Source organism: Ranitomeya variabilis, chromosome 2 (assembly GCF_051348905.1).
Source record: "Ranitomeya variabilis isolate aRanVar5 chromosome 2, aRanVar5.hap1, whole genome shotgun sequence".
Lineage (NCBI taxonomy): Eukaryota > Metazoa > Chordata > Amphibia > Anura > Dendrobatidae > Ranitomeya > Ranitomeya variabilis.
In genome coordinates, this window is record NC_135233.1 from 634,961,588 (window position 1) to 634,989,470 (window position 27,883).

Genomic DNA, 27,883 nt, shown 5'->3' on the forward strand with positions numbered 1-27,883 from the left:
ACAAGTGATTTAATCAGGCCCACTATATCACAGTATAGTTTCTGTGGCACAAAATGAATGACAGATACCACAGACAGCACTGGCACAGATGCACAGATTTGGCAAGATTATTCTCCCTTTATTTTAATTTTTTTTTATATGGGAGACAAGTGATTTAATCAGGCCCACTATATCACAGTATAGTTTCTGTGGCACAAAATGAATGACAGATACCACAGACAGCACTGGCACAGATGCACAGATTTGGCAAGATTATTCTCCCTTTATTTTATTTATTTTTTTTATATGGGAAACAAGTGATTTAATCAGGCCCACTGTCATGGTTCCCAATGGCAAGGGAACGTAAAAAACAAATAAGTAACGAACGAGCTCTCGGGTGATGGAAACTCGAGTTGACCGTGAGCTAAATCTACCACACAACTAACAGTAGCCAGGGAGCATACCTACGGCTTCCTATATGCCACGCGCCAGCCGGAGGACTAACTACGCCTGGTAGAGGAAGAAACAGACCTGGCTTACCTCTAGGGAAATACCCCAAAAGATGATAGCAGCCCCCCACATGTAATAACGGTGAATTAAGAGGAAAAGACATACACAGTATGAAAGTAGATTTAGCAAAGAGAGGTCCACTTACTAGATAGCAGAAGGATACAAAAGAGGACTTCACGGTCAACTGAAAACCCTTTCAAAAACCATCCTGAAATTACTTTAAGACTCCTGTGTCAACTCATGACACAGGAGTGGCAATTTCAGCCCGCAAGAGCTTCCAGCTACAGAGAATTACAAAAACTGCAAACTGGACAAAAGGTACAAAACAAAAGGACAAAGTCCACTTAGCTGATCAGCAGACTAGTAGCAGGAACATGCAACCGAAGGCTCTGGTTACAATGATGACCGGCAAGGAAATGACTGGAGAGCAAGGCTAAATAGGAAACTCCCAAACACTGATGGAAGCAGGTGAACAGAAGAAGCAAAGTGCAAACAAGTCACCAGTACCACCAGCAACCACCAGGGGAGCCCAAAAAGCGGATACACAACAGCCCACTATATCACAGTATAGTTTCTGTGGCACAAAATGACTGACAGAGATACCACAGACAGCACTGGCACAGATGCACAGATTTGGCAAGATTATTATCCCTTTATTTTAATTTTTTTTTATATGGGAGACAAGTGATTTAATCAGGCCCACTATATCACAGTATAGTTTCTGTGGCACGAAATGAATGACAGATACCACAGACAGCACTGGCACAGATGCACAGATTTGGCAAGATTATTCTCCCTTTATTTTATTTTATTTTTTTTATATGGGAGACAAGTGATTTAATCAGGCCCACTATATCACAGTATAGTTTCTGTGGCACAAAATGACTGACAGATACCACAGACAGCACTGGCACAGATGCACAGATTTGGCAATATAAATCTCCCTTCTTAGGTGTGGGACAGTGCAGAAAAATACAGGCCCACTGTTTTACACTACACAGTTTCAGGGGCTGAAAGTGGCTGGAAGATATAAAAAAAAAAAAGGGACTGTACTACAATTACTATCTCCCTACAATAATCTCTGAAAAGTATGGCAGGCAGCACAGCACAGCACAGCACAGAAATCTTGCCTCCACTGTCCCTGCAAACAAAAGGTGGTGTTGGACAGTGGAAATCGCTACAGCACAAGCGGTTTGGGGGTTAATTTACCCTGCCTAACGCTATCCCTGCTTCTAACGAAGTGGCAGCATCCTCTCCCTATGCTCAGATCAGCAGCAGTAAGATGGCGGTCGGCGGGAACGCCCCTTTATAGCCCCTGTGACGCTGCAGAAAGCAAGCCAATCACTGCCATGCCCTTCTCTAAGATGGTGGGGACCAGGACCTATGTCATCACGCTGCCCACACTCTGTGTCCACCTTCATTGGCTGAGAAAAGGCGCTGAAAGCGTCATATGAAACGCGACTTTGGCGCGAAGATCGTGTACCGCATGGCCGATTCCACGCTGAGATCGGGTTGGGTTTCATGAAACCCAACTTTGCCAAAAGTCGGCGACTTATGAAAATGACCGATCCGTTTTGCTCAACCCTATTGATGACCTTTCCGAAGGATAGGTCATCAATGTCTGATCTCTGTGGGTACAACACCTGGCACCCCCACCGATCAGCTGTTCTTTGAACTGCTCTGTTATGGCACAGCACACCTCCATCTACCTAAATACTGGCCATGGCCGAGTACTGCACATTTGCACCTATTCAAATCAATAAGGGGCTGATGTGCAGAACCCAGTGGCGGCCACTATACAGTAGACTGAGTAGTTCCCACCGACACTGAAAAAGGCTGACCTGCGGTGGTGCCAGGTGTCACACCAACACCAATTAGACATTGATAACCTATCCTAAGGATAGGTCATCAGTGTTAAAGTAGTGGACAACCCCTTTAAATATTCATGTTTCCATGCTCTGGTCCAGAACTGGCTGGAGGCTGACTTTTGGGGCTAATGATAATTACATTTTATCCATACTCAAAACGGCAAGTCCTCCAGCCAGTTTTGTCTGTATAAAGGGTAAAGTGCAACATGTTCATGAGATGCTGAATTAGAGAAAGCAGATCAGTGTTGGAGGAAGACCAAACAAACTGATGGATGCTTGTGAAAAACTAAGTTTAAAGAGGAGTGCACCATCCGTAACTATCAACACACCTGTGGCACAATGTTCTTCATCTTCACCCATTCATATTACCAATAATATCCAAATGTCACAGCAGAAAATTATTTATTCTAGTATAGATACCCACGACCCTGGGAAACACCAGATTTAATCTTCACGAGCTATAGACGATGATGGTATTGATGACGATTTTGAACTTTACCACATCCCCACCAAGCAGATGAAGATCACAGCAGCAAACAATGCTCAAAAAAGGCTGTGAATGTCTGTAAATTAATTTTCTCTTGGGCAAACCCTTTCCCTCTTACTAAAGTGGTACTGAATGAAGCATACACAGCTTTCATGTCTACTCAGCCTGAGATGGTTGACAGATGATGTATTCCATTTTATCCATGTCCACTTTTTGAAAGCAAGAAGAAAAGAAAGATGAAATAGCGGGAAGACGGGTGATTTTGGTCAGTAAGGAGGTGATGTCAGGTACAGATAGGTAGATCTTTGTGTCATCAGCATACTGATGATATTGCACCACTGCTTCTTCCGCTGTCGTGGGTGCAAGCCAATCCCCTGTTCATGGTGCATGCAGAGATGCCTCCTGCCCTGCATTTGTAGTTGCACACAAACTCAACTAGCACCATCAAGAAGCACGTCCTTGTCCCAGTGCAGCGTTCAGTTGTCCATACCCCAGTCCTTGGAATGCAAGCGGAAATACGCAGCCAATGCCACAGAGGCCACAGTACTAAATTCACACACTTCTCGTGTGCTTGCGCTCAAAATGTTGCATTTTAGGCTCGTGGGAGATGGAAGCTTTCCGCAACCTGATGGCGGCGACTGTCACAAGATATTTGGTCCCCAGCCTCCTCAATTTCTCCTGGTCTGCCGGCACGGCATTACACAAGCAAGCATGTGTCCCACAACAGTACCCAGGCCCTCAACAATGCTGTTACTGGGAAAGTACACCTAACCACGGACACGTGGACAAGTGCTTGTGGGCAGGGACGGTACATCTTGCTGACAGCACACTGGGTTAGCGTAGAGGAAGCCATGACCTAGTCGGAAATTGGGAGACCATGTCACAGATATATGGAGTAGACAAATTGTGGAAGGCTTTGTATGTCATAGTTAGGGTTTTGAACTGTAGCCTCTGGGCAATAGGAAGGCAGTGAAGGGCCTGGCAGAGAGGAGAGGCTGGGGACTAATGGAGGGACAGTTGTAATCCAACTGTCCGGCAGCAGAGCTTAGGATAGATTGGAGTGATACAAGAGTGCTAGAGGTGAGGCCAGAGACTAGAAGGTTGCAATAGTCGAGGCGGGAGATGATGGGGGTGCACAAATGTTTTTGCATTTTCTTGGAATGTAGGGATCTGGGAAATGTTTTAGAGTTGTAGTGGGCAGGAGGAGGCAAGGGCATGGATATGTAGCTTGATAGAGAGGGCAGAGTCAAGGATCACTCCGAGGCCCCGAACATGCAGGACTATTTGTCCCGGTGTGTCGCCCCGGCATTACACAGGCACGTGTCCCACAACATTACCCGTGCCCTCCACAATACTCTTACTGGGAAATTCCACCTAACCACAGACACGTGGACAAGTGCTTGTGGGCAGGGACATTACATCTCACTGACGGCACACTGGGTTAACATAGTGGAAGCCGGGACCCAGTCCGACCTTGGGATGGTGCACTTCCTCCCAACCCCGAGTATTGCAGGCCCTACATCAATCTGGGTTGCCCCCACAGTCTACAGCTCCTGCACCTCCTCCTCTTCTTCAGCCTCCATCTTCAAAAATAGCACATCATTCACAAGCTGGAAGCACTGCAGCACTGCCTCAGCCAAGCGGCAATGGGCTGTGCGGAAGCTAATATGCTTAGGTGACAAACCACACAATGCTGAAGAGTTGTAGATAGCTCTGAAAGAGCAATCAGATCTGTGGCTGACACAGCTGAACCTACAGCCAGGCATGGTCGTGTGTGACAATGGCCGTAACCTGGTGGCTGCTCTGAGGCGAGGCAAGCTCACACACATGGAATGCCTGGTCCATGTGGTTAACCTCATTGTTTAACAGTTTATGAAAAGTGACACGTAGCTGCTGGACCTGCTAGAGAAAATACAACACCCTGCGTACCCATTTTAGAAAGTCAGCTAGAGCTTCATCCTCCCTTGCCATGCTTCAGCAGCGTTTGCAGCTTTTGGCTCACCAACTGGTGTGTGATGTCCCCACGCATTGGAACTCTACACTGCAGATGTTGGAACGGATTTGTGAGCAGAAGAGGGCAGTTGGTGACTGCCATCATCAACAAGGCCATCAGAATTCAGTTCTGAGTTCATACATAAGATCTCAGTAGTAGACATGGATGTCAGACATATGTACCATCATCCAAAACTTTGATGAATCCACCAAGATGGTGAGCGGCAATGATGCCATAATTAACATCTCCATCCTGCTTCTCTGTGATCTAATAATAATATTTATATTTATTTATATAGCTCCAACATATTTACAGTTTAACAGTTTCAAACACAACAGTCCCAAGTAACAATGATAACAATAATACAATAAATCAAAATATTATGACCCTGCTCGTGACAGCTTACAATATACACTAAGTAACAACGATAATAATTTAACAAAAAAAAAGATCCTTCTCCTGACAACTTAGAATCTACAATGAGGTGGGGGAGATAAAACAGGGGTTTATTTACAATGATGTATTTACAATGATAGTAATGAGGTTAGTCGAATGTTGTGGAGGCCTGAGGACAAGGAGGAGGAGGAGAGCATGGTCACTCTTCCTCTTGATGAGGACACAGAAGTATTGACTGTTACCAGTCTGGCACGCATGGCTGAGTTTATGTTACGCTGCCTTTCCTGTCACCCTTGCATTATCAAAATTTTGGGTGACAGGCAATTCTGATTGTTGACACTTCTAGACCCACACTACAAGGAGAACTTTATATCTCTTATTCCAGAGGCATACATGGGTACTAAAATGTTGGAGGACCAGATGGCCCTTCTTGCAGAATTATTAAAAACATTCCCATCTGAAAACACTGGCAGCAGAGGTCACAGACACAGTTCGTTGGCAAAGCAAGGAGTACAGGTGAGAGAGACAGAACTCCAATACAGCAGAGGCAGTGGAACACTGGCAAAGTTCTGGGAGAGTTTTTTCAGACCCTCCCATAGCCCTGGCCCTGAGGTGTGGGGGACTCTCACAAGGAGTGCAAAGTTTGGGAAGATGCTGAGGGAGTACCTTTCTGACCGTACCAATGTCCTTTGTCATTCCTCTGTGCCTTATAATTATTGGTTAGCAAAGCTGAACACGTGGCATGAACTGGCTCTCTCTACTACACACGTGCACTGTACTCACGGTCATGGAGCGCACGGTGCCTCGCTCTCTCGGTCATTAGGCACACGGCACCTCACTCTCTGGCAGTACCGCTTTTAGTGGCGGGAGCCAATGGGAACAGTCCTTTGCGGCACCAGTGCTCTAAGGACGGAGCATGCTGCTCAGCCTCCTATGTGCCGCTTGTTCACAACGAAAATCTCTGCTGTCGTGCCCACTTTTTCTTAAGCTGGCCCCCCTGCCTTTAGGTCACCGGATTTGTCTGCTGCAGTTTGTTGCAGCGCCAGCACTTCAGGTGCATAGTGCACTGCCCCCTTGCTACTCACACTTTGACAGCTGGAGGACTCACTCCTGCTTTATGTGCTTTTTCCCTCAGCTTCCGGCCAAGTTCCCTGTCTAAACATGCCTGCTTTCCTGGGTAATGGGGCCTGTCCGTTCCCCTATTCCTTCCCCTGGGAAACTGGACGCAGTCTTGACATTTCCGGTACCGGTGCAGCACAGGTACCTGCAGCTCAGTCATCCTGAGTCTGTACATATTTGGCCAATCAGTTCTTTAATACAAGCATCATAGAAGGCATGTTATAATTTTCAAGAGCAAATTGTACATTACACCCAGAACAGTTTCACTTTGAAGGACCTTGTAGCTCATATCAATTCACAAGATGACACTGGTCTCATACTTCAAAATTTTGGTGGTAAATTATTTCCCCACAGATAGGTTGGGTATGTTCTGACTTCTGCAACATCATTTGGGTGATAATTATTCATACCTATTTGCTTCACAATATATTCATCTTTTTCTTCAAGTCTTCGAAATATAATGTTGTAAAAGTGAAAGCAAGTTGGTGAAGTGTGTTTTAACTCAAATGTGAAAGTAATTGTCATCTTTAAAAAACACCAAAACCGAAAATTAATAACAGCTAAAGGTCAAGAGGGAATCAAGAATATAAACAAGTGACCTTAATCCTAAATGATATAGCAGATAAAACATAACCTTTACTCAATATCTCTAAAACCATGAAAAAGAACCATAGTCAAACACGACAGACAACCGTGCTCTCTGAACATAACCCTGTCAGCAACCCCTATATCACACTACCTATTTGCGGAGGTTGGCACCCTAATACACAATCAAGAATGGCGCCCCCGCTCGTCGTCGGCTGACCCTAAAGCTCCTGTAGCTTCCCTAAACTGGTGTAACACTTAGGCTCACAATTTCTCAACAGGAAATGGATAACCAGGGGATAGAGATATCACACAGCCGATTATGGCTATTGCTTTGCCAACAAAAACACTTGGTAGTGACAGGGTGAGAGACACAGACAGACAAGTGCATAAAGTGCAAAATAGTGCTGAAGTGAACATATAACCTTGCTATGCTGCTCCCTGCTATAGTTAATCCTGCCTAGCTGTGGGGGTTGGCACCCTACCGTTCAGCGGATATGGTGCCCCCACTCCACGACGGCTATCCCTCTGATGCCCTATGGATAGCTATATAGACCAACATGTCTTACATTGGTGGCCATGTCCTTAATTAGACAATAGATACATAGTAACTGGCTCTATAGTTGATTGTCTACCAATGTACTCAATAGATAAATAAATTATAGCAGCAAGCAAGGAAAATTACTTATCATTTCCTGATATCTTAACACGCCTTCATCGTGTTTCACCATCATAGGATCATCAGGAGGCCATGATATATGGATGCTTCATCAATATATATATATATATATATATATATATATAATTGTCATCTTTACTATTTCTCCATTGGGTGTGCGGCTAACCACCTCATTGATCATATTTTGTTTCTTTGGCAAGAAAACAACAGCTCCATCAATACCACATGCTTTTCCTATTAATTCATCTTGCTTGTAAAGTAGATGTGAGATTAGGGATTTACATAACATCTGTGGACTGTAGTCAACATGACACTGTGACAAGACCCACTGGGGTCTAGCTACCAATTTGACATAGTTTGCGCACAGCTGAGTTGCGAGAGAAAAAAGATTTTGATTCAATAACATGTTGGATGGATTGTCTAGTGGTAACACCCATATAGTAGAAGTCACATCTACGACCACCACGCTCTCCAATTGACACCTCTTGAAATACAGCCGAAACGTCAAAATCTCTAGCTTCTGTTCTAGAAACTGCAGGGGCTCCTTTTTCACATCCTCATCCAACAAGTTCAGAATTAGTAGGTGATGGATTGTCAGTATCCGGCCCAGGAACACTAGGCTTCAGTAGTTGCGAGTCCTGGCCCCGTGCTCTTCCACGTGCTCTTGCTCTGGCTCTTCCAGTCATGATTTAATCTGGAAGATTTCACCTTCATAATCCAGAGACAGAGTACAACACCGCCCAAGCATTCACCCTCTGCTCCTCAGACTTTCTATCTGCGCAGTGACTGCCTCTAGGCAGATGATGATGATGGTGGTAGTTGTTGGTGCATTTATGACACAGTCCTGAAGCAGCCATAACAACTTGAAACAGAAGTATTTTTACCGAGATACAACACTGTAAAATATGTGGCCTGTGTTTTTATTTTGTCCCCAAAATTACTGTATAGAAATAGGGTCACAGACAGCCAATACAGTGGAATGTAGCCCTGAAATGACACAATTTGTGGGCCACAGATACATCTGACATTAGACTGAAGTACCAGACAGTTTAATATGTGCCCTGTATTTTTAAATTTGTACCACAAAATAGTGTACAGAACTAAGGTAACAAACAGCAAATACAGTGAAATGTAGGCCTGAATTGCCGCAATTTGTAGGTCACAAATAGCTCAGCCGTCTGACAGCGAGACCAGACTGTTTAGTATGTGGCCTGTATTTTTTTATTTTTGTACCCCAAAATAATGTTTTGAGCTAGGGTAACACACAGCAAAAAAAGGTTAATGGAAGCCTCAAAAGCACACTTTGTAGCCCACAGATAGATGAGGCGTGTCACAGAGATAACAGACTGGTCAATATGTGGCTGGTATTTTTTTATTTTTTAGCTCAAAATAGTGTATACTAGACCTAGGGTAGCAGACAGCAAAAAAAGTGGAAAGTAGGCCTGAAAAGCAACTATTTGTAGAGCACAGATAGACCAGGAGTCTGATGGAGATATCACACTGTTCAATATGTGGCCTGTATTTTTTATTTTATACCCCAAAATAGTGTACAGAACTAGGGTAACAGACCGCAAATACAGTGGAATGTAAGCCTGAATTGCCACAATTTGTAGGCCACAAATAGATCGGGAGTCTGACAGCGATACCAGACTGTTCAATACGTGGCCTGTATTTTTTATTTTTTACCCCAAAATAGTGTATAGACCTAGGGTAGAAGAAAACAAAAAAGTGGAATGTAGGCCTCAAAAGCAACTATTTGTAGAGCACAGAAAGACCAGGAGTGTGACGGAGATAATACTGTTCAATATGTGACCTGGAGTTTTTTTAATTTTTTTTTCCCCCAAAATACTGTATAGACCTAGGGTAGCGGACAGCCAAAAAAGTGGAATGTAGGCCTGAAAAGCAACTATTTGTAGAGAACAGATAGACCAGGCATCTGACGGAGATAACAGACTGCTCAACATGTGGCCTGGAGTTTTTTTAAAAAAAAATTTAGCCCGAAACACTGTATAGCCCTAGGGTAGCGGACAGCCAAAAAAGTGGAATGTAGGCCTGAAAAGCAACTATTTGTAGAGCACAGATAGACCAGGCATCTGACAGAGATAACAAACTGTTCAATATGTGGCCTGGAGTTTTTAAAAACATTTTTACCCAAAAACACTGTATAGCCCTAGGGTAGCGGACAGCCAAAAAAGTGGAATGTAGGCCTGAAAAGCAACTATTTGTAGAGCACAGATAGACCAGGCATCTGATGGAGATAACAGACTGTTCAATATGTGACTTGGAGTTTTTTTTTTTATTTTTTTGCCCCAAAATACTGTATACACCTAGGGTAACAGACAGCAAAATCAGTGAAATATAGGCCGGAAATGCCACAATTTGTAGACCACAGATAGATCTGGCATCTGACGGAGATAGAACACTGTTAATTATGTGGCCTGGATTTTTATGGCCCACCAAAATTGTGTCAATAAGTAGGCTATGACACTAAAAAAAAATGTTGGAGTACTAAAATTGTAAAATATTTAGCACAATGATATGTGATGCGTGTGGCATTCAAAACACAGTGATAAATATAAGAACTGTAGCTAAATATTTTTTGGCCAGCTAAAGATTTTTTGGTCAGCAAAATGATGTCCAAAAATGTTGTAAGACACTGACACTCCAAAAAATACTACAGTACCAAAAAGAAGGCCAGAATTTTCTGCGCAATCACATCTGACGCCTGGGACAAAAAAAGCCATTTTAAATTGCTAGATTTTCACGCTGTTGTATTAAAATGACCTGGCTGTATTCTGCAGTGTGACCAAGCAAATAAATGTAGAAAAAAAAGGGGCTCTGGATTGCTTTGTAATAAAATTAGCAGGATTCAGGTGGCAAAAAAAACTAATCCTAGCCACAGATACCTGTGAGTCGCCCGCCAGGGTCGTGGGTACTCGGTCGCAATTAACCCTGCTGTTCTGTTTAGATTTCACATACTGTACTGTTCCCGGTCATTTTTGACCGTCCTTATAAAATAATCATTTTTAGCTAATCTAAGTGGTTTTTTTAAACAGTTTTTGCACTATTATATTGCTTGTGAAGATGGTTGTTCAAATACCAGAACAAAAAATAAATACAAAGCTTGTTTTATATTTTTTTTATATCCAAAAGGGAACATGGTATTTTTTCGATTTTTGTAAAAATTGATTATTTTTGCAGATAAAAAAAAAATCTTGATCTAAATGTTAACTATAAGTAATAATATCAAACATTATGTAGATATACTTTTTTCAAAGGCAAAAAAAAAAAGCTTTTTTCTCTATAAAATGCCAAAAAACGTTGTTTTTTTATACACTTATACTGTTCCCGGTCATTTTTGACCGGACCTAACAAAGTTGTGATTTGTACCTAATTCAAGTGTTATTTGATTACCTGTTGCATTGTTTTACTGTATGTGAACATGGTTTTCAATAATCAGATGAAAAATTAAATCAAAAACTTTTATTTTTTGAATCAAATAAATTAACATTTATGTACAGTGTAATACTGTACAACCAGCAAACACATGGAAAATCAGAAAATCATGATTTACAATATGAAATGTTGACAACTGAATGGAACTAGATCTATATGAACAGCAGGGTAAATAAAAACCAGTGAAATAAATTGCGCATAGCTATACTGGAAGCGAATCCGTCGGCTGTATCGCAACTTGAAAATGTTGGTATGTGTAAATCTGTTCTGACCAAAAGTAGTCAGATACATTGATAAATAGTAGTAGATGCAATATATAGTTCAAAATGAGGTGATAGCACCTTTATTTTTGTCAAAAATTGTCTGGAGAGCTGAATAAAGGCCTATCGGTCATTTTTGACCGAACAGTACAAGTGTAAAAAAAATTGTACCAAATAAAGTAAACAAAAATTAAAAAAAAAAAAAATTCCCACAGAGAGTACCCCCCTAATGATGAAAAGTCAGGGAGCCTCAAGTCTCAGAATCACACGCTGAATTTTTATAACATTATAGAATTTCAAAAACGGTCATTTTTGACCTAACAGAACAGCAGGGTTAAAGGGGTGGTCATGGTGGCAGCGACCCGGTCCATGGCCCTGGGCGCCCAAGTAAAAGGGACGGTCTTTAAAGGGGTTGTGGAAGTAATGAAAGTTCGTGACGCCACCTGTGGTTCTCTGTCAGAGGTGACCGATGCTGCTTAAAGGGGTTCTCTGAGGGCGATGGTGCTGCAGCAAAGATGGTGTCGCTTCCCACAGGTGAAGCGGTGTCCCCAGGGGCTCCTGGTGTGCTTGGCAGGGATGGTGAATGTAAATAAATGGAGGACACAGGGTTGCAGTCTTTACCTGGTTTACTGGTGTTAAGCAGCCTCAGTCCAGGGTACCGGCAACAGGTAAAGATGGAGTCCAGGCAGTCCGAAGACAGGTGGAAATCCCTTTGACAGGTCAATTTGGGAGCCTTCCACTATGCACTGGTCTGTGGTCCCTTGCTGCCTGTAGCTCTCTAACAAGGCCCTCTTTCTTCCCGGTCCAGGGACAGTACCTGCACAGTAGGCAACTTGAGCCGTCTCTTTGGGGTCTCTGTCCACTGTGACTCCAGACTCTGATTGCTGCTGTACCTCAGGTATTATGTGGGCAAATCCCTTTTAGTTTCCTGCCCTCCGGTTCTGCAGTGGGACCTGTAGTTCCTCACGACCTCAGGCTCCCGGTACCCGGTTTCTGCGCTCAGCTTAGAGAGGCCCAGTAGCAGTCCTCCTCTAGCTCCTAAGTCTTTCTGTGCTCCTTCACTGTCTGCTACCAACTATCAACTGTCTGCTTGTCTGCACCAGACTAACTGACTCTTCCTCCAGACCAGGATGTTTATAGGGAAGTTCCCCTTAAACTGGGTTTAGAGCTCCCCCTTCTGGCCTGGAGTCAGAATGTGCTGCATGTAAGGTTACCTGCCAAAGGGATCCCTCCTGTCTCCAGGCATGGCATTACCCTCCCCGAGAGGAAGGCAATAACACTGTGGTACCTGAACTCCTGGGGTGCCACACTTGCAGCTAGATATATAGAAAATAGGCAGCAGCAGACCGTAATAGACCCTTTTGATATATGCAATGAGATCTATATACTCACATACAATGCCTGCATGCCTTGCACTGATGTGGATATACGCACATAGACTCCCCTGCCTACTTAGTACTGCAATCAATATACCCCCTAATTAGCCCTAAAATGGACTGTTGGTTTATCTGGATTTGTGGATTGAACAATGCTAGACCCACACTAACTAATAAAAGAACGAATCTGACCCTATCTCAGCAGCATCTCTCCCTACACTCGCCAAGTCCGGAGCAGAAAGCGGCGAGCAGGGCGGCTTCAGGTCTCTTATAGACCTGATGACACTGTGCGGCCAGCCAATCACTGTAATACCACAACAAAGATGGCTGTGGCATTACAGTGCATGGCAGAGAATCCCTGCATGTTCATTGGCTCTCTAAAAACTGCCAAAATTTAAAGGTGGAGACCTGAGCTCCCACCGAATAATCCCAGAAATGTTCGGTGCACACCGAGTACAGTGATACTTGGGTGAGTACCAAGTAGTCGTACTACTTCCATCGTTTTTTGTCACCCTGTGTGAGGAGGCCAATACACAGGCACTGAATTACTTTAAGAATTTGTTTCTGTTAAGTTCATTGCACAAGGTGTTCTTCATTTATGTTTTTTTAAGAAGAAATACGAAGTTCTTTTTGCACTTGCCACTTTTCATTTGAGATTAGGCTAAGCCCATGCACATGCCATTATAAATGACTAAAAAAGAAAATTAGTATTTAGCAACAATTCCTAAGATAAGGTTACAATAGTTAAGAATCTATAACAGAGTGAATCAAATTTGATTGGATATGCCTATGCAAATATACTCAGATACACATATATAGTGACGTAGAAAATGATGTTTAACCCCTTAACGACTGCCGATACGCCTTTTAACGGCGGCCGCTAAGGGTACTTAAACCACAGCGCCGTTAATTAACCCCCGAGTTGCGATCGCCGGTAATTAACCATTTACCGGCGGTCGCAACAACAACAAAAAACGCGATTTGCCATTTAATTTCTCTGTCCTCCGATGTGATCGCACATCGGAGGACAGAGAAATAGTGTCCCCGATGGCCCCCAATAGCCCCCCAATACTCACCTATCTCCCCCGGTGCTCCTCGTGGCTCCCGATGGGCGCCGCCATCTTTTTTCTGGGAAAAAATGGCGGGCGCATGCGCAGTGCACCCGCCGCCTGGCACCTGGAAGATCTTTGGGGTCTCGGCTGCCGGGGGTAGCCGAGACCCCAAAGAACATGATCGGGGTCGGTTTTTGCCGACCCCTGTTTTGCGATCGCCGGTAATTAACTGTTTACCGGCGACCGCAAAAAAAAAAAAAAGCGATCTGTAAATCTCTGTCCTCTGATGTGATCGCACATCAGAGGACAGAGAAATAGGGGGATTCGGGGACCCTATCATACTCATCCAGTGTCCCTGGGTCCTCCTGCGTCTCCTCTTGCCGGCCGGCTTCTTCCTCGGGAAAGAAAATGGCGGGCGCGTGCGCAGTGCGCCCGCCATCTGCTGCCATCTGCCGGCCGGCAGGAGAGACGAGTTGGGGCTAAAATTAGGGTTAGGGTTAGGGCTAGGGTTAGGGCTAGGGTTAGGGCTAGGGTTAGGGTTGGGGCTAAATTTAGGGTTAGGGTTGGGGCTAAATTTAGGGTTAGGGCTAGGGTTAGGGTTAGGCTACTTTCACACAAGCGTTTTTTGGCTTCCGTTGCAATGCGTCGTTGGAGAAAAAATGCATCCTGCAAAAGTGCTTGCAGGATGCGTTTTTTCTCCATTGACTTGCATTAGCGACACATTGCGACGGATTGCCACACGTCGCATCCGTCGTGCGACGGATGCGTCGTGCTTTGGCGGACCGTCAGCACAAAAAAACGCTACATGTAACTTTTTTTGTGCGACGTGTCCGCCATTTCCGACCGCGCATGCGCGGCCGGAAGTCTGCCCCGCCTCCCCGCACCTCACAATGGGGCAGCGGATGCGTTGAAAAAACAGCATCCGCTGCACCCGTTGTGCGGCGCTTACAATGCTAGCGTCGGTACGTCGGCCCGACACACTGCGATGGGCCGAGTACGATGCTAGTGTGAAAGTAGCCTTAGGCTTCTTTCAACGCATCCGCTGCCCAGTCTATGTCCTGGGGAGGAGGGGGCAGAGTTACGGCCACGCATGCGTGGAAATGGCGGACGCGACGTACAAAAAAAAGGTTACATTGAACTTTTTTTGTGATGACGGTCCGCCAAAACACAACGGATCCAGTGCACGATGGACGCGACGTGTGGCCATCCGTCGGTAATACAAGTCTATGGGCAAAAAAGGCATCCTGTGGGCACATTTGCAGGATCCGTTTTTTGTCCAAAATGACGGATTGCGACGGATGCCACACGACGCAAGTGTGAAAGTAGCCTTAGGGTTAGGGTTGGGGCTAAAGTTAGGGCTAGGGTTAGGGTTAAATTTAGGGTTAGGGTTGGGGCTAAAGTTAGGGTTAGGGCTAGGGTTGGGGCTAGGGTTGGGGCTAAAGTTATGGTTAGGGTTGGGGCTAAAGTTAGGGTTAGAGTTGGGATTAGGGTTAGGGTTTGGATTAGGGTTGGTATTAGGGTTACGTTTGGGATTAGGGTTGGGATTAGGGTTACGTTTGGGATTAGGGTTGGGATTAGGGTTACATTTGGGATTAGGGTTGGGATTAGGGTTAGGGTTGGGATTAGGGTAAAGGTTAGGGTTGGGATTAGGGTTAGAGGTGTATTGGGATTAGGGTTAGGTTTGAGGTTAGGGTTGAGATTAGGGTTAGGGGTGTGTTGGATTTAGGGTTTTGATTAGGGTTATGGTTAGGGTTGAGATTAGGGCTGTTTTGGGGTTAGGGTTGTGATTATCGTTAGGGTTGTGATTAGGATTATGGACCATGTTGAGATTAGGGTTAGGGGTGTGTTGGAGTTAGGGTTGGAGTTAGAATTGGGGGGTTTCCACTGTTTAGGTACATCGGGGGTCTCCAAACACGACAGCCAATTTTGCGCTAAAAAAGTCAAATGGTGCTCCCTCCCTTCTGAACTCTGCCGTGCGCCCAAACAGTGGTTTACCCCCACATATGGGGCATCAGCGTACTCGGGATAAATTGGACAACAACTTCTGGGGTCCAATTTCTCCTGTTACCCTTGTGAAAATAAAAACTTGGGGGCTAAAAATCTTTTTTGTGGGAAAAAAAATTATTTTTTTATTTTCACTACTCTGCATTATAAACTTCTGTGAAGCACCTGGGCAATCAAAGATCTCACCACATATCTAGATAAGTTCCTTGGGGGGTCTAGTTTCCAAAATGGGGTCACTTGTGGGGTTTTTTTACTGTTTAGGTACATCAGTGGCTCTGCAAACGCAACATAACGCCCGCAGACCATTCTATCAAAAGCCTGCATTCCAAAATGGCGCTCCTTCCCTTCCGAGCTCTGCCGTGCGCCCAAACAGTGGTTTACCCCCACATATTGGGTACCAGCATACTCAGGACAAATTGGAAAACAACTTTTGGGGTCCAATTTCTCTTGTTACCCTTGTGAAAATAAAAATTTGGGGGCTAAAAAATCTTTTTTGTGGGAAAAAAATATATTTTTTATTTTCACTACTCTGCATTATAAACTTCTGTGAAGAACTTGGGCATTCAAAGTTCTCACCACATATCTAGATAAGTTCCTTGGGGGGGTCTATTTTCCAAAATGGGGTCACTTGTTGGGGGTTTCTACTGTTTAGGTACATTAGGGGTCTGCAAACGCAACATAACGCCCGCAGACAATTCTATCAAAGTCTGCATTCCAAAACGGCGCTCCTTCCCTTCCAAGCTCAGCCATGCGCCCAAACAGTGGTTTACCCCCACATATGGGGTACCAGCATACTCAGGACAAATTGGACAACAACTTTTGGGGTCCAATTTCTCTTGTTACCCTTGTAAAAATAAAAACTTGGGGGCTAAAAAATCTTTTTTGTTAAAAAAAAAAATATTTTTTATTTTCACGACTCTGCATTATAAACTTCTGTGATGCACTTGGGCATTCAAAGTTCTCACCACACATCTAGATAAGTTCCATGGGGGGTCTAGTTTCCAAAATGGGGTCACTTTTGGGGGGTTTCTACTGTTTAGGCACATCAGGAGCTCTCCAAACGCGACATGGCGTCCGATCTCAATTCCAGTCAATTTTGCATTGAAAAGTCAAATGGCGCTCCTTTGCTTCCGAGCTCAGCCATGCGCCCAAACAGTGGTTTACCCCCATATATGGGGTGTCAGCGTACTCAGGACAAATATTACAACAACTTCTGAGGTCCAATTTCTCCTGTTACCCTTGGTAAAATAAAAATTTGGAGGCAAAAAGATCATTTTTGTAGAAAAAATGCAATTTTTTTATTTTCACGGCTCTACGTTATAAACTTCTGTGAAGCACCTTGGGGTTTAAAGTGCTCACCACACATCTAGATAAGTTCCTTAAGGGGTCTAGTTTCCAAAATGGTGTCATTTGTGGGGGGTTTCCACTGTTTAGGCACAACAGGGGCTCTCCAAACGTGACATGGCGTCCGATCTCAATTCCAGCCAATTCTACATTGAAAAAGTAAAACGACACTCCTTGTCTTCCAAGCTCTGCGGTGCGCCCAAACAGTGGTTTACCCCCACATATGGGGAATCGACGTACTCAGGAGAAATTGCACAACAACTTTTGTGGTCTAATTTCTCCTGTTACCCTTGTGAAAATAAAAATTTGGGGGCAAAAAGATCATTTTTGTAGAAAAAATGTGATTTTTAATTTTCACGGCTCTACGTTATAAACTTCTGTGAAGCACTTGGGGGTTCAAAGTGCTCACCACACATCTAGATAAGTTCCTTAAGGGGTCTAGTTTCCAAAATGGTATCACTTGTGGGGGTTTTCCACTGTTTAGGCACATCAGGGGCTCTCCAAACGTGACATGGCATCCGATCTCAATTCCAGCCAATTCGGCATTGAAAAAGTCAAACGGTGCTCCTTCACTTCCAAGCTCTGCGGCGCGCCCAAACAGTGGTTTACCTCCACATATGGGGTATCGACATACTCAGGAGAAATTGCGCAACAACTTTTGTGGTCTAATTTCTCCTGTTACCCTTGTGAAAATAAGAATTTGTGGGCGAAAAAATCATTTTTGTGAAAACAAATGCGATTTTTTATTTTCACGGCTCTACGCTATAAACTTCTGTGAAGCACTTGGGGGTTCAAAGTGCTCAACACACATCTAGATAAGTTCCTTAAGGGGTCTAGTTTCCAAAATGGTGTCACTTGTGGGTGGTTTCCACTGTTTAGGCACATCAGGGGCTCTCCAAACGCGACATGGCGTCCGATCTCAATTCCAGCCAATTCTGCATTGAAACAGTCAAACGGCACTCCTTCTCTTCCAAGCTCTGCGGTGCGCCCAAACAGTGGTTTACCTCCACATATGGGGTATCGGCGTACTCAGGAGAAATTGCACAACGAAATTTATGGTTAAATTTCTGTTTTTACACTTGTGAAAATTAAAAAAAATGGTTCTGAAGTAAAATGTTTGCAAAAAAAAGTTAAATGTTCATTTTTTTCTTCCACATTGTTTCAGTTCCTGTGAAGTACGTAAAGGGTTAATAAACTTCTTGAATGTGGTTTTGAGCAGCTTGAGGGGTGCAGTTTTTAGAATGGTGTCACACTTGGTTATTTTCTCATATAGACCCCTCAAAATGACTTCAAAGGTGATGTGGTCCCTAAAAAAAACATGGTGTTGTAAAAATGAGAAATTACTGGTCAATTTTAACCCTTATAACTCCCTAACAAAAAAAAATGTTGTTTCCAAAATTGTGCTGATGTAAAGTAGACATGTGGGAAATGTTATTTAATAACTATTTTTCGTGACATATCTCTCTGATTTAAGGGCATAAAAATACAAAGTTTGAAAATTGCAAAATTTTTAAAATTTTCACCATATTTCTGTTTTTTTCATAAATAATCGCAAGTAATATCGAAGAAATGTTACCACTAACTTGAAGTACAATATGTCACAAAAAACAAATCTCAGAATCAGCGGGATCCGATAAAGTGTTCCAGAGTTATAACCTCCTAAAGTGACAGTGGTCAGAATTGTAAAAAGTGACTCGGTCATTAAGTACCAAATTGGCTCTGTCACTAAGGGGTTAAAGATAGTGTAAGTTACTAATCTACATATGTAAACAATGACAGAAAAAATGCAGTGCAAAACACAGTATAATTAGAGGGTACCATTGGGTCCCAATTCTGAAGATGAAAACATAAACATAGAATGAAAGTGTAAAGTATATCAACTTTCAAATAAAAGTGATGTCAATATGCTCAAAAATACATAAAAAATGTATGAAACTGACATATATATGTGCATGATAGAAAACTATAATAAGGTGACTAAAATGTGTAACAACAAGCAAAGCAAGAGAAAAAATAAATATAACATTAAAATAAAATGTATAAAAAGGCGATAATGTATAAATGTAACAAAATTATCTTCTCATATTAAATATGTGAAAATACAATGAAGATATTATGGTACACCAAATATTTTGGATATTTGGTGCCTGGTATACACCTCCTTACTATTTACTTAGTGTATCTTAGATTAGTTGGCATAAACTGCTGACAGATTCCCTTTACAGGAAATGTGGATAGAGGGGGCTATCTGCAACTAGAATAGTTTTCTTTTTTGTTTACCTCTTCATTTAAAATCCATTATCATGTCTTCCTTCTTATCACCCAATCCACTATGAACTTTTTATAAAACCAGGCTATATTTGTATTTACGTAATACATTTACTTATATTTTTGTTATTTGTATTTATTTAAATGTGTTCTTTATTAGAAAAGAGTGGCACTCACCTTGGGAGTAACATACAAGTTTACTATGCCTCTACAGTGATAAATAGGGTGTTCACACAGGCAGCATTAAAAAATACAACTGTAACTCGCACTTCATCTGGCTCAATTCCAATTCGGGACGGTTAAAGAGCTGGTCACTCATAATGCAAAATGGATGCTGCCTTTTTTTAATGCTGTCTGTGTGCACAACCTATTCACTGCTGCACAGAAATAACTTATTATTTTTACTCCCAGATTGAATGCCACCCTTTTTTCTCTTCTAATTAAGATCATGTACAATATGTGGACTAAATATTTTTTGAGGATTTCACACCTCCTTTATGGCAGGGTTGCCAACTTTACTTTTTTTTTCTGGACAGCTCATCACAAAATCATAAACAGACAATATTTTTTACAACACATTGGAAAATCATTATTGCAAGTGTTACATGTCTACAGCCCACAATTCTGATATGAAGACATCAGCTGCATTCTGTATGAACTGTAAAATAATGATAGTCATGGATGAAAGTGTTGACACACCTTAATTTGTTCCAGAAAATGAATTATTTCTCCCAGAAAATTATTGCAATTACATATGTTTGGTTATACACATGTATATTTGTGTGTATTGGAACAACACAAAAAAGTGAGAAAATAAAGGCAAATTGGATGTAATTTCTCACAAAAGCCCAAACATGGGCCAGACAAAATTGTTGGCACCTTTACAAAATCGTGAGTAGTGTTGAGCGATACCGTCCGATACTTGAAAGTATCGGTATCGGAAAGTATCGGCCGATACCGGCAAAGTATCGGATCCAATCCGATACCGATACCCGATACCAATACAAGTCAATGGGACTCATGTATCGGACGGTATCCCTCATGGTTCCCAGGGTCTGAAGGAGAGGAAACTCTCCTTCAGGCCCTGGGATCCATATAAATGTGTAAAATAAAGAATTAAAATTAAAAAATAGGGATATACTCACCCTCTGACGCGCCCTGGACTTTACCGCCGTAACCGGGAGCCTTCTTTGCTTCAAATGCGCGCGTTTTCTTCATTCCGTGACGTCACGGCTTGTGATTGGTCGCGTGCCGCCCATGTGGCCGCGACGCGACCAATCACAGCAAGCCGTGACGTCATTTTCAGGTCCTTCTAGGCATTCAGTATTTTAAAATTACGTTCCGGCTTTGTGATTGGTCGCGTCGCGGTCACATGGGTGACGCGACCAATCACAAGCCGTGACGTCACGGGAGGCAGGAAACGCGTGCATTTTTAAAATTACGTCCCGGCTTGTGATTGGTTGCGTGCCGCCCATGTGACCGCGACGCGACCAATCACAGCAAGCCGTGATGTATTTCAGGTCCTGAATGCAGAATTCTGCATTCAGGACCTGAAATTACGTCACGGCTTGCTGTGATTGGTCGCGTCGCGGTCACATGGGCGGCACGCGACCAATCACAAGCCGTGACGTCACGGAATGAAGAAAACGCGCGCATTTGAAGCAAAGAAGGCTCCCGGTTACGGCGGTAAAGTCCAGGGCGCGTCAGAGGGTGAGTATATCCCTATTTTTTATTTTAATTCTTTATTTTACACATTATTACATTAATGTTGTTTCGATACCGATACCCGATACCACAAAAGTATCGGATCTCGGTATCGGAATTCCGATACCCGCAAGTATCGGCCGATACCCGATACTTGCGGTATCGGAATGCTCAACAACACTAATCGTGAGTAAATAACTTTTTTTCAAGCATGTGATACTCATTCAAACTCACATTTGGCAAGTAACAGGTGTGGGCAATATGAAAATCACACCTTTTGTTAAAGCACGTCATTACACTATATACCGAAAATGAAATGATGCCAACAAAAAAAGCACATTACCTACAGTCAAATATGGTAGAAGTTCAAAGATATTTAGTGGTTGTTTTGCTGCCTCTGGCACTAAGTTCTATGACTGTGTGCAAGGCATCATGAAATCATGGCATCATCAAGATTACCAAACGATTTTGAGTAAAAATGTAAGGCTGAGGTCAAACTTCAAGTCCCGGCACTGCCGTCGGCACTCAGGACTGGAGTTTGCGGCTGCATGTATTTCTATGCAGCCGCACGCTCCGGTCACGAGTGCCAGCGGCAGTGCCGGGACTTGATGCAAGAGACTTGTGCGAGTTTCTAGCATTGAACTTGCAAGTGTGACCCCGGCCTAATGCTCAGTGTCAGAAAGCTGGGTTTGCATCCTAGGTCATGGGTCTCCAAGCAGGATAATGGCCCCAAACATACTTCAAGAAGCACCCAGAAAGGGATGGAAACAAAGAGATGGAGAGATCTGAAATGGCCAGCAATGAGTCCAGATCGAAATTCCATTGAACACCTGTGGAGAGATATTAATATTGCTGTTGTGAGCAGGCATCTTTCAAATATGAGACCTGGAGTGGTTCAAAATTCCAATTGAACACCATGAACACCTTACATTTTTTGCAGACAGGGCAAAAAATTGATCTATTTTTACAATCTATTAAAAAGAAAAAAAAAAAGAAAAACAAGTGGAGGTGGGTGCTGTCATGATGAAGATAAAGATGAAAGATGGTGAGGGTGTAGAACAACAATAAAAATGTATATTCACGCTTGCTGCTTTTAATAAATATTCATTGTTGTAAAGAGCTGTGGAATATATTGGCATTATAGAAATAAAAAAATATTCTTATTTATTAGGGTTCACTCGCACTGGTGTTCTCTGTCTTCTCCACTCCAGTAATGCCATTCTGTCATGCGAGAGAATCGTATCACACTAAGGTGATTAGCATAATCATCCCAATAGAGAATACATGGCAGTGTGAGGCCTCTGAATTTTTTGTGCAGATTCTGCATCTCTTGGCAGAAAATGCAGGTGCGGATTTGATGCGTTTGTTATGCGGATTTTGGGCGGATTTGCTGCGGATTTTATGCGGATTTCTTGCGTTTTTACCCCTGCGGATTTCTATAATGGAATGGGTACAAAAACGCTGCAGATCCGCACAATAGAAGTGACATGCTCCTTCTTTTAATCCACAGCGTTTCCGCACGGAATTTTCCACACCATTAGCACAGCGTTTTTTTTTCCATTGATTTACATTGTACAGTAAATCACTTGCGGATCTGCAGCGTTTCTGCACGGTAAAAAAACGCTGCTGATCCGCAGGAAATCCGCAATGTATGCACATAGCCTCATTGTTGTTGTACACCTTCTCCGTTTATCATCCATGTCTTCATCACAACTGCACCCACCACATTGTTTTTAATGAGCTGCCCTGACGGCTTCAATTGGTGGAGGAGCAGTCTATATGAAGATTACCACTTTACTTCTAGTACTCTCATCAGAGTTGACCCGCACAATTCCACCACTCTTCTCTGTTTCTTGTTATCATGACCACCATGGAGCACTCCTATTTTGTCTTACATTTTTATGAACTGTCCTGGAATTTCAGAACGGTTGGCAACCCTGCCTTATGGTCTTATGTCCTGGAAAACCCATTATATTTCACGTCTGCCCTCCCAGCACAACTCGTCGATTCCTAGTGCCAGCTTGTTTTCTTCTTTCCCTTTTCTATTTTGTGTTACTTAAATTTGTACTTACTTACTGTTCTCTCTGTTTTTCCCTTAGGTAACATTCACTAGGATACGATACCACAAGGTTGTCCTCCGTTGGAAGTGGCAAAATAAGGTCACTATAATTTATATATTTATATATATAGATATATATAATTTAATTATAAATGCCAGCTGATTTTCCTACGCTGAAGAGTTCATTTGAGTTCATGCCGCCAGGGGGCGCAGCTTCGGTGATGGCACCGCTAGTCACCGAAGCACCACTCCCTGCATTTCATTCATTCCCCAGCCAGGAGCGGCCACATTAGCAGTGCTCCCGGTTGTAAAACGTAAGTGCCCCCAGATATGGATTACTGCATGGGACTTGACTGTATGGTGGACAGGTATGGGATATTGTTGCTTTTTTATTTTGGAAGTTTTTATAGGAGAAAGAGGGCTTCGCTTGGATTGAGAGTGCAATAAAGATGTTAAGCCTGTGTGTTTCATTATTTCATTAAAAGATTTTATTCTTAATGTGTGTGTGTATTTTTAACACTTTCATACTATTGGATTAATAATGAAGAGGTGTCTTATTGACACCTCTCCATTATTAACCAGGCTTAATGTCACCTTATTACCCCATATGCCAATGCTACAGGGCAGTGGGAAGAGAGATGCTAAGTGCCGGAATAGCGCATCTTACAGATGCGCCTTTTCTGGGTTTGCTGGGGGCAGATGTTTTTAGCCAGGGGGGGGCAATAACCATGGTCCCTCTCTAGGCTATTGATATCTGCCCTCAGTCACTGGCTTTCCCTCTCTGGCGGAGAAAATTGCGCTGGAGCCCATGCCAGTTTTTTCCATGAATTAATCCTTTAATTTAATAGCTACAGCTTTCAAATTTTACACATACACACTACTGATATTATTAGGGAGGGATATATAAAAATCGAACTGTTCTGCAATGGTTTAGTGTATGTAAACCATGTCTCATATCCTGTCAGGTTTTGCAATGATTTTACAGAACCCGACAATTGAATTATCGGCTATTCTGCTATCTAGCTCTGTATGAAATATAAAGAGATATATATATATATTGTAGCGTTTCACCCACTACGTGTCTTGGGGAACACTCGCTTGGCAGCAGAATCATCATAGACAGGCACGGTTTTTCACATTAACAGTCCATGTGGTTTATTATACTCTCAGCATAAACCACTGTAGGCCATGTTACGTATCACAGACCTCACGTAGTCCTTTACTTTATCATATCTGTCTTTACAAATCATTCATTATTCAAGCCTGTATCTCTCCAGGCACCGGGTGACTGCACAGTTCAGCAACTGTCCTATGTTAGCGCACACAGTTCTTTTCCCTATACCAGGGGTTACCTCTTAGGAGCTCCTGCTCCACAGGTAGACTCCACGTCAGTTCCAGGTCCTCAACACGGACTGTCCAGGTCGGCAGTCTCACAGTGCTTCCAGGACGACTCCGCTCCCAGGAACCTCCAACACTGACCGTCCAGGTCCAACAGCACACAGGCCACTCAGTGCCAAAGCCCAACGATGTGCTATTCAGGAATTCCCAGGATTTCCATACAGGCTTCCAGGGCCTTGCACTTGGACCATTCAGATTCAAACACAGGAACCATGTGACCCACACCTTGGTCACATTACATACCTGTAACCATTCCCCTGGGTGGGAGTGTGGGTGTGTGAGGCTAGTTTGATCCTCCCATCTCATCACAACAATGCCTCCAAGTGCATCTTGAAGTGCACATGCAGCGCCCCCTGGCTGTAAGATTGGTCACTGCACCACATACCTCCCCCCTTTGTTCAACCCTATTGGGGTGGACACATGACATAAATCCAGGGTTCCGATACCGGGAACCCATGTCACCTTTGATAGGCCTCCCCCGCCCCCAGCGGTCAGTTTGTCGGCCTTGGGCTTCAACCCTTGAGTCATCACCTGTCTGTGTCAGCAGACCCTTTTTGGTCCACCGACATACAGTCGAGCTGACTGTCTGGTCTGAGACTGACCCTTCGCTACTACGTCTGCTACCAGGTCTCCCACCTGGGTCACTCAGCCTCGAGCTAACAGAGGAGTCACTACTTTGAACTCTTTTATTCTTTAGGGTACCTTTTCGTACCTCCATACCCTGGGTTGGAAGTGGTCGCCATCTTATATTCTGCAGCTGTTTATTAATCTTCAGACATTCCAGTCTTAGCTGCTCTATCTCCTTTAGATACGTCACCCGGTATTCAAGAAGCACTTGAATGTTCCTAAGGCTATCTACTGAGCCAATTACAACAAATGGAATCATCTCATCTTCACCAGTTACCTGGACTTCACCAACATCTCGAATCCTGACTCTTGCCACACCGGATCTATTCACCAGGTCCAGCATCGCTTTTCCAAATCTACCAATGACTTTCCCCACCAGATTTCTGGGTACTCGAACAACGTCTTCCACAAAGCCCAGCTGACTTTGCGCTTTCCTGGCATGCTCCAAACGTCGAGCTGCTTCCTCGTTCCTCAACAGGACCATTTGTTTCGTGCGAAGACATTGTAGGTGCATATCCTTCAGAATAGCTACCCGCTTTACTGTGACTTCCTTAGTGGACAGTATCACCAACTGTTTCGTTGCCCAGTTCACACTACATGCTTCCACTGCTTTTCTAAAGGCCTCATGCACACCTTCACCGGTACAGGCTTCTTGCACCTCTTCGGGTACATAAATCACGGTCTTGAAGAGCAGGGTCTCACTCTCTTCATATGCATGTAGAAAAGCCGCGGAGACACCATCACGTGTTTCTCAGTGCAAGCAATGAATAGCCAGGTCTTTCACCGGGAAGGAACAACCACGGGAAGGGCAGCATCCAATAAAGGAAAACCACCTGTTATGGTTCTCAATGGCAAGAGAACATAGCCCAGCAAACATAAGTACTAGCTCTTGGAAGGATGGAAACTAAACTGACCATGAACTAAACCTGCCGCACAACTAACAGTAGCCGGGTAGCGTTGCCTACGTTTTTTTATCCCTAGACGCCCAGCGCCGGCCGGAGGACTAACTAATCCTGGCAGAGGAAAATATAGTCCTGGCTCACCTCTAGAGAAGTTTCCCCGATAGGCAGACAGAGGCCCCCACATATATTGGCGGTGATTTTAGATGAAATGACAAACGTAGTATGAAAATAGGTTTAGCAAAATTGAGGTCCGCTTACTAGATAGCAGGAAGACAGAAAGGGCACTTTCATGGTCAGCTGAAAACCCTATCAAAATACCATCCTGAAATTACTTTAAGACTCTAGTATTAACTCATAACATCAGAGTGGCAATTTCAGATCACAAGAGCTTTCCAGACACAGAAACGAAACTACAGCAGTGAACTGGAACAAAATGCAAAAACAAACGAGGACTAAAGTCCAACTTAGCTGGGAGTTGTCTAGCAGCAGGAACATGCACAGAAAGGCTTCTGATTACAATGTTGACCGGCATGGAAGTGACAGAGGAGCAAGGTTAAATAGCGACTCCCACATCCTGATGGAAACAGGTGAACAGAGGGGATGATGCACACCAGTTCAATTCCACCAGTGGCCACCGGGGGAGCCCAAAATCCAATTTCACAACAGTACCCCCCCCTCAAGGAGGGGGCACCGAACCCTCACCAGAACCACCAGGGCGATCAGGATGAGCCCTATGAAAGGCACGGACCAGATCGGAGGCATGAACATCAGAGGCAGTCACCCAAGAATTATCCTCCTGACCGTATCCCTTCCATTTGACCAGATACTGGAGTTTCCGTCTGGAAACACGGGAGTCCAAGATTTTTTCCACAACGTACTCCAACTCGCCCTCAACCAACACCGGAGCAGGAGGCTCAACGGAAGGCACAACCGGTACCTCATACCTGCGCAACAATGACCGATGAAAAACATTATGAATAGAAAAAGATGCAGGGAGGTCCAAACGGAAGGACACAGGGTTAAGAATCTCCAATATCTTGTACGGGCCGATGAACCGAGGCTTAAACTTAGGAGAAGAAACCCTCATAGGGACAAAACGAGAAGACAACCGCACCAAGTCCCCAACACAAAGCCGAGGACCAACCCGACGCCGGCGGTTGGCAAAAAGCTGAGTCTTCTCCTGGGACAACTTCAAATTGTCCACTACCTGCCCCCAAATCTGATGCAACCTCTCCACCACAGCATCCACTCCAGGACAATCCGAAGATTCCACCTGACCAGAAGAAAATCGAGGATGAAACCCCGAATTACAGAAAAAAGGAGACACCAAGGTGGCAGAGCTGGCCCGATTATTGAGGGCAAACTCCGCTAAAGGCAAAAAAGCAACCCAATCATCCTGATCTGCAGACACAAAACACCTCAAATATGTCTCCAAGGTCTGATTCGTCCGCTCGGTCTGGCCATTAGTCTGAGGATGGAAGGCAGACGAGAAAGACAAATCTATGCCCATCCTATCACAGAATGCTCGCCAAAATCTAGACACGAATTGGGTTCCTCTGTCAGAAACGATATTCTCCGGAATACCATGCAAACGGACCACATTTTGAAAAAACAGAGGAACCAACTCGGAAGAAGAAGGCAACTTAGGCAGGGGAACCAAATGGACCATCTTAGAGAAACGGTCACACACCACCCAGATGACAGACATCTTCTGAGAAACAGGAAGATCCGAAATAAAATCCATCGAGATGTGCGTCCAGGGCCTCTTCGGGATAGGCAAGGGCAACAACAATCCACTAGCCCGAGAACAACAAGGC

General features: G+C 43.8%; 1 protein-coding gene across 1 annotated transcript in view; it reads left to right on the forward strand.

The window, feature by feature from the left end:
• Positions 1-27,883, forward strand: part of KMO (kynurenine 3-monooxygenase) — a 705,013-nt gene that overhangs the window by 669,037 nt on the left and 8,093 nt on the right. Inside the window, exon 14 of the mRNA XM_077292788.1 lies at positions 23,180-23,239. Coding sequence (XP_077148903.1) covers positions 23,180-23,239 — 60 coding nt within the window. The remainder of the gene's footprint in view (positions 1-23,179; positions 23,240-27,883) is intronic.